Genomic DNA, 12,227 nt, shown 5'->3' with positions numbered 1-12,227 from the left:
ATAGCGCCTATTTTAAAAATTGAAGCAGTTTAATAAGTTCATATTCAGTCTTGCTCTTCAAGAGTTGGCAGTCTAGCTAGATGCTGGTGGCTCATGCCTATAATTATAGCTACTCAGGAGGATGAGATCTAAGGATCATGGTTCAAAGCCAGCCTGGACAGGAAAGTCCAGGAAACTCTTATCTCTAAGTAAGTACCCCCCCCAAAAAAAAATTGAGCTGTGGCTAAAGTGGTAGAGCCCTAGTCTTGAGCATGAAAGCTCAGAGACAGTGCCCAAGCCCTGCATACCAGCCCCGAGGATTGGCAAGAAAAAAAATGTTAAAAAAAAGAACCTGGAAGTCTAGCAGGAAAAGGCAGAAAATGATGATTGCCTATTACAGACTTAAATGCTGCCTTAGCCCCTAATAAGTTGACATATACCATCACTTCATCACTGTAGGCACAAAGCATTTAGTAAGGCTATGAAATGATATGATGTGTCTCCTTTACTGGGACAGATACTACAGATACTGTGTAGAAGTCTTTGCAGTGGTTTCCTGGGGTCCTTTCTGTATGTTGTCTGTAGGTTTTCAGCCTTCATTTCTGTACAGAAATCCTTGATTCAGGCAGGTGATTCTTTCTCTGTTTTTAAAATGAGTGGACTCGGAAGGTACTATATTGTACCTCCCACAATTGGAAGGTTGTATCTTAAGATCTTTTTAGATCCTTCAGTGTACACCACCTTTATAAAGCTGTAGTGGACTTAGGACTGACTACAGATCAGGAAGTTTTGCATGGTCTTTAGATAGTAAAAATTCAGATATTGCAGGGAGGCCAAGGGAAATATTATATCTGTTTAACTTTAGATCGTGAATACATAATAGGAAATAAGTAAGTACAACAGATGAGTGATCCACCAAAGCAAAACATTTCACTGTTTTGTTCAGAAGGATAAATCCTTTAGATCTTTTGAAAAACCAATTCTGTGAACATTATATTGGGGGAGGTGAGCACTTTACTTTATAACCAAAATGTCAACAGCCTTGTGCTCTGTATTAAAAATGAGGAAACTGAGGCTGAAACAGATCAAATGGCTTGCCCAGGGCTTACACAGTGAATTAATGATAGTTATATACTGTTTTTAAATTTTAATTTTATTGTCAAGGTGATGTACTGAGGGGTTACAGTTACATGTGTAAGGTAGTGAGTACATTTCTTGTTGAACTTGTTACCCTTCTCTCATTTTTCATCCACTTTCCCTCCTCCTTACCCTCCCCCCACAAGTTGAACAGTTCATTCCCAACATGTTGTCTTGTATTGCTGTTGCACTGGTTCGACTTTTGTCCTTTGTGTCACCATTATGTTGTTCACCTTCCCTTCCCTAATTCAGATAAATGTGTATATAATACCCAGGGTACCAAAATCAAATGTAGTCACAGAGAAAAAGAAACACAAAAAAAAAAAACAAATTACATAGTACATTAAAAAACAACAGCAACAAAGAAAAACCTCTTGTTTCCATATCTTGGAGTTCATTTCGCTTGGCATCTCGTATGTACATAGCTATTGAGCTATTGTGATCCTCTTCTAGAAATATCCTAGACATATACTAATTATTACAAATGAGGGAAACCATGGAATCTGTTTCTTTGGGTCTGGCTTACTTAATATGATTTAGTTATATAATTTGAGCTCAGGTCTTCTGACTAACATTTCAAGGTCGTTTGTGATGATTCTGAACCTTTGAGTAAAACTAAAATACAAAGAGTATTCCCCATGGTTGAGTGGAAGATAATGGGAGATAAAGACAAATAAACCTATCTTATCTAGACCAGATCCCAGCTCATTAGGAAGAAGAATGAGGAGGGGAGAAAGTAGGATGAAAGAAATGGCAGAAAGACAAATAAGCATGGGAAAAGACCAGAATAGGACAAATGCCAACCATATTTAAGATTAGAAGAATCTGAGTTGAGTTTGAAAAATAGAAAATTTTCTTCAGGTAGCAGCAAAGAGTGTATATCTAAGAACACAAAGCAGAAATCCTGTATTACTAATGCATGTGATGGACTCTATAGGAGCAAAAGAGAAGTCTGGCCTTAATAGATAGAGATAAGAAAGATCTAACCATTCTAGTGAGGTTCTGGATACCCTGTTTTTTGTCTTTCCAAAAATATTTAAAGAAGAGAGAGAGAAGAAAAAGATAATAATCTATGAGGGATGTCTCATGCTCCATTTATTATCCTAGGAAAGAAAGTCAGATTCAATAAAGTAGAGATTGATTTATCAAACCAAGTTCAGTGTGGAGTTAATAAAATAAATACATAGTTGAATGGAATGGTGCCTAGTCCCTTATTTTAAAGCCATGTTTCAAAAAGATTGTTCACAGACATCATGGATCATTTTTATTGAATGGCATATTTTTATTGAATGACAAGAGCTGACACTAATAATGTCATTTTTCTGTGTTCCCAGATTGTTGTTTAACACTTACATTTCCAAGATTAGCCTCTTAGAAACTCTTCATTGACTTTTGATACTAATGATAATGATCATTTAGGGGGATGAAGATACCAGCTAGGTCCTTGGTCAGAATCAGGGAAAATGATTATTTTTGAAGGAATATATTACTAAGATTATATTTTATATATAACATAAACTTAGTGCTAGCAAATATCTTAATGAGAATATACACATGTTAAGAGCAAATTTCAAATAAATGCCTTTATTTGAAGAAATACATACTTTCTCATTGCTAATAATCATGTTATAATAGTAATTGTTTTAACTAGCTATAATTTATAAACTACTGTCAGTTTCTTTAATTTATAAGTTTTGATTAGACTGATCTTTGAATTTAAACTTATTTAAAAAAAGAAACAGCTCTATAGGGCTGGGAAGGTGATAGAGTGCTTACATAGTATTCATGAAGCCTTGGGTTTGATTCCTTAGTACCACATAAACAGAAAAAGGCAGAAGTGGTGCTGTGGCGCAAGTGGTAGAGCACTAGCCTTGAGCACAGAGAGAAACTCAGGGACAGAGCCCAGGCTCTGAGTTCAAGCCCCAGAACTGGCAAAAAAAACCCTACCCAAATCTCTTCAGCTTTAGTGATGTTAGGGTGATAAGACTTGAAGGCAAGTTGATCTCAGAAGCCCTTAAATAGATGTTCTTATTTGTAAGTCATCTCTCTGTATCAGAGGGGAGCATCTTTCTTCCATTCTATCATACTTTTTCTTCCCTGTTATTATTATTATTTGGGGGAGCTTGATCTCAGAGTCTGGTACCTGTTCAGCTTAGTTGCTCAGCTAGTATTCTACCACTTGGGCCACATCTCTAACCTGGTAGTTATTTTGAAGATAGAGTCTTGCAGACTTTTCTTCTCAGACCAGCTTTTTTTAAAAAATTTAATTTAATTTTATTTGTGAACATACTGTACAGAGGGGTTACAATTACATGTGCAGGATAATGCGTACATTTCTTACCAAGCATTGCAGCCTCCTCCTTTGTTTACCCTTCTCATCCCTTCCCAGCCTCCCCCCTCTCCCTCTCCCCCATCCCAATCTTTCTCCTCCCCCCTCCCCCCCCCCACACCGACGTTGTAAAGCTCGTTTTTGGACATGACAACTTGTACTTCTCATTGTTGCAACAGGTCCACCTGTATCCTTAAACGACTTGTTTTTCCCCATCTCCTCCACAAGTTATACTGACATCAAATATAGTGAAAGCAGGGTTATACTGTGGGGGAGGGACATACAAAGCAACAAAGAAATAATCTTATAAGTGCGTTAGAAACATGCATGAAAGAAAAAAACATTAAAATACATATCTAAGGGTTCATTTTCCTAACATCACATTATCTGACCTTTTCCGCTTGACTCATACATATACTAGATATTGCAAATAAGGGAAACCATGGGGCCTATGTTTCTTTGGGCCTGGCTTACTTCACTTAATATAATTTTTTCCAAGTTTTTCCATTTCCTAACAAATGGGGCAATGTCATTCTTTCTGATGGAGGCATAGAATTCCATTGTGTATATATACCACATTTTCTTGATCCATTCATCTACTGAGGGGCATCTGGGTCGGTTCCATATCTTAGCTATGGTAAATAATGCTGCAATAAACATAGTTGTGCTGGTAGCTTTAGTGTGGTCTTGTTTGTGATCATTTGGGTAAATGCCCAAAAGTGGGATTGCTGGGTAATAGGGGAGCTCTATGTGAAGTCTTTTGAGGAACCTCCATACTGCTTTCCAAAGTGGTTGAACAAGTTTACATTCCCACCAACAATGAAGTAAGGTTCCCTTCTGTCCACATCCCCTCCAGCATCTGTTGTTGTTAGAGTTCTTGATTTTTGCCATTCTCACTGGAGTGAGGTGGTATCTCAATGTTGTTTTGATTTGCATTTCTTTTATGGCTAGAGATGTTGAGCATTTCTTCATGTGTCTATTGGCCGTCCTTCTTTCTTCTTCAGAGAAGTTTCTCTTTAAGCTCAGACCAGCCTTGAGCTGTGATCCTCTGGAACTCAGCCTTCTGAGTAGCTAGGATAGCAGGCACGAGCCACTAGCTTCTGAACTTTTCTGATCAAGAAGTAGAGCGAGTATGTGATCCTCTTTTATAACTAGGAAAAGTTCTGAAGCAATTTTTTATTAGTTTATTGTTTAAAAAATTATGACAGGTTCTTGCTATGTAGCTCAAGCTGGTCTCATGCCCCTGATTCTCTTCTCTCAGGGCTGTGATTACAGATATACATTACCATGTAGCAGTCTTCAATTTTTGAAAAGAATTATTGTTTCTATGTTCTTTTATCAGATATTTACCTAGCCCTACATTCAGCTTCCCTCCCCCACCTAAATCCCAACTAAGGTGCATCTGACCATCCAGTGAGTTAAAAAAGTATTTTGTTTGGCTATCAGGAATTTGAGAATGATAGTTCTTCAAAACTGATTTTCAAAAAATCTCTAACTAGGGATGTTTTAGACTCCTTAATTAGAACAGAAGAAGACTCTTCTACCTGTCTTCTTGTACTTTGTGTGGCCAAGGTTAGTGATGTTTGCATGGCTTGTGATCTTTGACTGTGTGCTTTTAGAAAGAGGGCTGTGTGTGTGTGTGTGTGTGTGTGTGTGTGTGTGTGTGTGTGTGTGTGTGGCCATATATGCCTTTAATTCCAGTTACTGGAGAGGCAAAGGTAGGAGGATCACAATCCAAGGCCGGACTTGGAAAAAATGCAAGATCCTATCTGAAAAACATACCAAAAGGGGCTTGGAGTATGGCTTAAGTGGTAGAGCACTTGCCTGGCGAACATGAGGCCTTGAGTTCTGGGAGCCCTGTATGACTGCACAGGTGAAACACTCTTAAAGCATGTCCCACCAGAGGTTGAGAGAAGTGATCAATTCTCCCATGATATTTCCTCTCTCTAGGTATGCCATCCTTACCTTGGTACTGACCAGATGTGCGCATCCTTCTAGGAGGCGCTGCTGTGCCAGTCAGGGCAGACACTGACACTAGCTCTAGTGCATGGGAAGGGATAGAGGAGGAGGCTCAGTGGTTAGCTGAGTGGATGGAGTCCACGGCCTTCTGATCTGACCTAAAAGAGAGAAAGCATGAACGTGACAACCATAGCTAGCTTTCTATCAGGACAGACAAGTTACTTAACCTCCCTGAATTTTATTTTTCATAGTTATAAAATTTGTTATCTATCTTGTAGGGTTAGTGTGTATATTTGAGATTATTATTATTTTTTTTTGATGGGAGTAGGGCTTGAACTCAAGGCTTTACACTTGAGCCAAACTCCTGGCCCTCAGCGTGGATTAGAGATTATGAGAATAACCAAGCGCAGTCAGGTATGCAGTGGGAGCTTAAGATATATTATAGATAGAGTTTTTGTTAAGTGAAGAAAAACACTGAGGATGAATTAAAAGAAAAAAAAAAGGCCTCAAGTCTCAGAAAGGGTGGAGAATCCCACAATGCTTGCAAATCCCGTAAGACCGGCTGGTCTCCGTGTCCCTCCTCAGTTCCTGAGTGCTTTGAAGCCATGTACAACGCTTCCTAGACGGGGCAAGGAGCCATCTGTGGGAAGTCAGTACACAGTAGAGTTTAGTCTCGAGCACTGAGAATGTGCCAACTTTCACCCACACTGTGGAGATGACAGAGCAGATGTGGGCCGACAGTGGAATAAGATCTGTGGGGTCGCTGGGTTACATGCAACATCAGATGTCCCATTGTTTGTTCTGAGATATTGTAATTTGTCTCCTTTCCTGGCTCCATTTCCATGCTCTATAAAGGGTACAGCCCAAACCAATTTCTGTTAGTTTCCCCCACTTTGTTTTGATGTATTATTTGTTGTTTACACTACTATCTCCAATAACAACAGTGAAATTTCCTTCTCCACTACACTGGCCTGTTTCCATTTGGCCTGTTTGTTTTAATTTCCTTTTTTCCCCTTGGCTTGAAACCTCCAAATGATTCTGTTTTGTTTATTTCCTTGCATGGATATGTTCACGTCATTTATTAGTGGGTCCTCTCAGAAAAGCTTTGTTCATTAATGATGTAGATTCTGTTCTGCATTTCTTAATGGGAGCACATTCAGTGTTCCATATCCTAATACTTCACAATGGCTTTGGTTATCAGTTTGCTCAATGCTGCGTTCTGCAAGAAGCTGGGCTGAATTTCCTTACCTTCCAGAGGGGGCATGCAAGGCTCCAAAACACTGAAGTCACTCCTCTGCAGAAAGGAAGAAGACTCTTGTCTCCAGTCCTCTAAACTGTCATCCTACCCCCACTTATTAATTGCATTTCCTATTTACTTTTATTTGGTTAGCAAACCTCTCAATTTGTAAACATACTCAATTCCTTGCAGAAATTTCCATGAAAACCACTGTTGTTAATCAATGAGCAAATTCCACTGTGAAGTAGTTGCTTCTTGGGACGTTTGCCAATTGTTAGACTTGTCCATATAAAGAACTTGATCCACTAAGTAAATAAAGTTAAAAGGAGGAAGATAACTTCAGTTATTTGAATATTTTAGTGAAATGCTCTGCAATTCAATAAGTGGTTTCTCACCACTTACTGAATGGATTAACGAATTACCCTCTATTTATTACTGAATATATGACACCACATCTTTTTTTTGGGGGGGGGGTCCGGTCATGGGGCCTGAACTCTGGGCCTGGGCACTCTCCCTCAGCTCTTCAGCTCAAAGCTAGCGTGCTACCACTTGAGCCATAGCACCACTTCCGGCTTTTTTTTTTCTGCTTATGTGGTGCTGAGGAATCGAACCCAGGGCCTCATGCATGCAAGGCAAGCGCTCTATCACTGAGCCACCTTCCCAGCCCATGACACCCTATCTTGTCTTAGGTTGCTTACCACACTAGAAATGAAAATAGAGTTGGAAGCAACTACATGCCATAAATTGTTTTGGGCAACACAGTAGAAAGGCCATCCAAGATCAGAAACCACTAGAGGAAGAGGCCTTTGTTCCCTTGAAGTGGAGAGAATGTATCACCAACAAACTCTAAATCTTTTCAGTGTCTGAATAAGAGTGGCTGGAGAGCCAACAGTGCTTGCTCCAGGTAGGAAAAGGAGGTGGTAGAAAAAAGACAGGCAGAGTCTTAGATGCTATATTGAAGGAATTAGAATCATATTTGCTTTATATAAAACTTAACCTTGAAAAGGCCAGATTCATAAGAGCCCGAGTAAAGGCAAGATGACTCCAAACCACAGGGTTGCTGAGCCCCTTGAGATAGGATGAGATTCTCAGCAAACCAGTGGCACTAGGAATGAAATCAAGGAAGTCGATTGTACAGAATTAGGATCAATTTTTAAATCCTGTCTTTCCGCAACTGCCAATGAACCTAGGGGCCAAGAAAGAAAGATAGCTTGCAAATGTCAGAGAGTTCTTCTGTGCTTCCACCATAGTGTTTTTCTTTTGGTGGAGTTGAGGCCTGAACCAGGGCCTTGTGAGTGGTAGGCAAGCACTGTACCACTGAGCCACTCCGGGATCCATTGCAGTTTGTAAGCACGATCCTTGTGGTCTTTCACCTACTATACTGTAATATGACACATTTGTTTATCCTTGTTTGTAAACTTTCTCCTGTGGGGTTCTGAGCATCTCAGATGTAAGACCCAAACTATTGAATAATTTGTGCATGCCTTGTATGAAGCCTATGTGAACCCATGCACAGTGGGCGTTTGAAAATTAAAACTCTGGAGTCATAGCCAGGGCTGCTCCTGTGTTACGACAACTCAGATCTGCCTTTTATCATCTACTTATGTCACTTGTCCTGAGGGGCTCCGAGCAAAATGCTGAAGATATATTAGGTAGATGGTCATTTTTTCCTTGCCTTAAAATTTATATCACTGTCCATGATCCAGCTGCATCCTGTACCTCCTGAAGCCTGCTTTAAAATATCGATAATAAATATTAGAAATAGAAAACGGCAGAAAGAGTCGAGTCTGTTGCAGTATTGTAATCAGGAGTCTCATTATTCACCAGTGAAGTGTGACAATTAGTTTTTATGTCTCTTTTTGTGCTAGGTTTTTAATGGTGTCATCCTTTTTTTCTTCTACACAGACCCGTAATGCCTCCTGCTTGCATCTTTCAAGATGGAGGGGAAACCTGTAGGAGAGCCTACTCCAGTGGTGTTTAAAGTCAAACTTTCTACCAAGCTTGAAAACACAGGACACTGGCTGGTGGAAGATCATGCTCGTATATGGGAAGTTTTAAAGACAGAGGAGGTAAGACAATGCTAAACCACCCAGTTGGTGCAATGTTGGATTGGCTCATACTTGAGACTATTTCCTAGGGTTGCCAGCACCACAGATTAGCATAGGAAGTTTTTATTCATCAACACAGCTATGACTGGAGAAGAGCAAGTCAGAAGTGTGTCCAGTGGACATGAATGACAACACAGTACTTCAGGCTGCCAGGACTAAAAACTAGTGATCTGGGGCTAATATGTGATCATATTATATAGTGTGCTTTGGCCTCGGGGATCACCAGTGGCGTCGTAGCTGGAGGCTCTCCCCCTGCCTTCTTTCTCAAGGCAAGTCGCTTCTTTATTAAGACTATTATTATTGAAGTCTCATTTTCACTTGTGTCAAATTCTCGTTCATGTGAGAAGAGAGGGCGAAAGAGACAGACAGACAGATAGACAGACAGGCATACCTATACAAATACACAGAGGCCTTCTTTTTCAGTAGAAATTATAAACCCAGATTTTATTTTAACTGTATACTGAAGGTAAATAGTAAGTGATGGTAAGGTATTGGCGAATCATTTCCCAAGAGAATGGAGTTGTTAACCTGAGCTTGGGGTGTCCTGACCTCATGGAGCTCATCGTATCTTCTCTGAAACTAGAATAATAACAAGCCCCAAGTCACCAAAGCAATGCTGGGCAAAAGAAAAAGCAACACTGAAGGCAGCAGAATTACAGACTTCAAACTCTACTATCGAATAATAACAAAAATAGCTCAGCACTGGCACAAGAACAGACCTGAAAAATCACTCTAGATTCTTAGATTAATGTTTTTCAGACTAATTCTACTTAGTATGGAGAAAGACAGGATAGAAACCTATGGATGGATATACTTGAGGTAGAGAATCCTAAGTGGGGGAAATAACTCCATTTCCCCACCTCTGCTTAGCACTCTATTTCAAGATTGTCAACTTCCCCTTGTGTTATCATAGAGGAATATTATTGGTAGTTCAACTGAAGGCTTAGGGAATAGCATTTTAGGGTCTCAATTTTATTCAGTGGGGGTTTCCTTTACACTTACTCTGTGATAGCCCTGGGCTTTGTATATTGTTCTCTGTGTAAGGTAATAAAGCCTGTGTTGGTTATAGTAACAAGAACCTATGACAAATACAATCCACAACCTACAAATTTAAAAGAATAAAGGTATAATTTTCCATCACACAAGAATCCAGTTTAGGTGTGTTCCTGGTGAGAATGCTGCTCTTCTCCATATGATAATTCAAGAACCTAGACCTGGGCATTTTCTGTGGTTGGCTAGCAATTTACACACATGCACGTGCATGGGCATGCACACACACACACACACACACACACACACACACACACACACACACACGAAGATTGAAGAGTAAGACTCAATATTTAATTCTCTTGGGCCAGAGGTGACATGCATGGTATCAGTTTGTATCTTATTACTAATAATGAGGTCTATTACCCCTCATTGCTGTGAGGGAGACAGAGTGTGCAAATGTCATCTTGGGTACTAAGAGTAATGATCTAATGCTATGCATCGCAGGTACGAATTAAATTTTGATAGATCGTTATAAAAGTGCCACAAACACTAAGGAAACAAAAACACCAAGGCTGTATGTTATCTGGATCTTGAAATGAAGCTGGCTTTAGTGCTTTGTCTTCATGGGCTCTTCTTTCATTTATGTTTTGACTTTCAAGAATTCTTTATTTAGCCAGGCACCAGTGGCTCATGCCTGTAATCCTAGCTATTCAGGAGGCTGAGATCTGAGGAACGTGGTTCAAAGCCAGCCCTGGCAGGAAAGTCCATGACACTCTTATCTCCAATTAACCACCAGAAAACTGGAAGTGGCACTGTGGCTCAAGTGACAGAGCTCTCATCTTGAGCTGAAGAGCGCAGGGACAGCACCAAGTCCAGAGTTCAAGCCCCACAACTGACAAAAAAAAAAAAAGAATTCTTAATTTCTTAGAGCTTAGTTTCTGGTAGCTTAAGCGGTAGAGCACCTACATAGCAAGTATGAATCCCTGGAGTTCAAATCTTAGCATTTCCATAACAACAACAAAACATTGTTTCTATTTTCAATGTATTGAAAAAGATACTTTATTTATCAAGCAATTTTTAGTGTTTTAGGACAAGAGGCAATTAAGTCCTTCAGTTAATCAGTATTCATACTGCTAGAAATATGATCTTAAAACTTAAAAATCTAGCCCGACATCTGTGACTCATGCCTGTAATCCTAGCTACTCAGGAGGCCTGAGATGTGTGGATCATGGTTCAAAGCCAGTCTGGGAAAGAAAGTCATTGAGACTCTTTTCTTTAACCACCAATAATGCCAGAAGTGGAGCTATAGCTTAAGCTATAGAGCACTAGCATTGAGCAAAACAAAACAAAAACCCCAAACAAACAAACAATCCTTCAGGGACAGTATCCAAACCCTAAGTTCAAGCCCCAGGACTCCCTCAGCCCTCCTTCAAGGTCTCTGTTTACAAAAAAAACCTGCATCTATTAAAAATTATTTAGCTAGGCACTGGTGGTTCACACCTGTAATCCTTGCTACTCAATGCAGGAAAATCTGTGAGACTCTTACCTCCAATTAACCAACAAAAAGCCAGAAGTTGCGCTGGCTCAAGTGGTAGAGTGCTAACCTTGAGCACAAAAGCTCAGTGACAGTGCCTAGGCCCCAAGTCAAGCCCCAGGCTTTTCTTTTTTTAATTTTTAATTTTTGTCAGTCATGAGTCCTGAACTCTAGGCCTGGGTACTGTCCCTCAGCTCTTCAGCTCTAAGGCAAGCACTCTACCACTTGAGCCACAGCACCACTTCCCACTTTTTTTGCTTATGCAGTGCTGAAGAATCGAACCCAGGGCCTCATACACGCAAGGCAAGCACTCTACCACTGAGCAACCTTCCTAGCTCCAAGCCCCAGGCTTGAGTCAACAATGTACTTTACTCGATCCCAGTTATCAAATTAGATAATATCAGATTTTACTATTTCAGGTCATATTTAGGTAAGTAGTTATTTATCCATGTGCATTTACTACTGGCTTTGTATGAGAATTTAAGTTTTTTTAAAAAAATTATTTATTTTTGGGTCCGGTCGTGGGGCCTGAACTCTGGGCCTGGGCGCTGTCGCTCAGCTCTTCAGCTCAAGGCTAGCGCTCTACCACTTGAGCCACAGCGCCACTTCCGGCTTTTTTTCTTTTTGCTTATGTGGTGCTGGGGAATTGAACCCAGGGCCTCATGCCTGCATGAGGCTCTACCACTGAGCCACCTTCCCAACCCCAAGAATTTAAGTTTTATGTATACACAAATCAGTGTCAAGTATATTTGAAGTTAAAATATTATTTTCACTTTTTAAAAGTTGTAATTGTAAAGGTGATGTATAGAGGGGTTACAGCTATATAAGTCAGGTAATGAGTACATTACTTTTTGAACACTTTCACATCTTCCTTTGTTTTCTCCCAGTTTTCCCCTCCCACCCCGCTCCACAAGTTGTGTAATTAATTCTCAGCATAGTGTCAAGTGAATA

General features: G+C 40.0%; 1 protein-coding gene across 3 annotated transcripts in view; it reads left to right on the top strand.

Moving 5' to 3' along the window:
• The window catches only part of Rgl1 (ral guanine nucleotide dissociation stimulator like 1), a 246,838-nt gene that overhangs the window by 77,549 nt on the left and 157,062 nt on the right, over window positions 1-12,227 (top strand). For 2 of the 3 annotated variants that reach the window (XM_070034281.1, XM_070034279.1), the window contains exon 2: window positions 8,547-8,710. In XM_070034281.1, coding sequence (XP_069890382.1) covers window positions 8,579-8,710 — 132 coding nt within the window. In that variant the 5' untranslated portion in view covers window positions 8,547-8,578. Of the gene's footprint in view, window positions 1-8,543; window positions 8,711-12,227 lie in introns of those variants that run through there. The other variant, XM_070034282.1, reaches the window with a different exon arrangement.

Source organism: Dipodomys merriami, unplaced genomic scaffold (genome assembly GCF_024711535.1).
Source record: "Dipodomys merriami isolate MVZ:Mamm:240054 unplaced genomic scaffold, mDipMer1.0.p SCAF_24, whole genome shotgun sequence".
Lineage (NCBI taxonomy): Eukaryota > Metazoa > Chordata > Mammalia > Rodentia > Heteromyidae > Dipodomys > Dipodomys merriami.
Note: the sequence above shows the minus strand (reverse complement) of the source record. Positions and strands in the feature narration are given on the sequence as shown.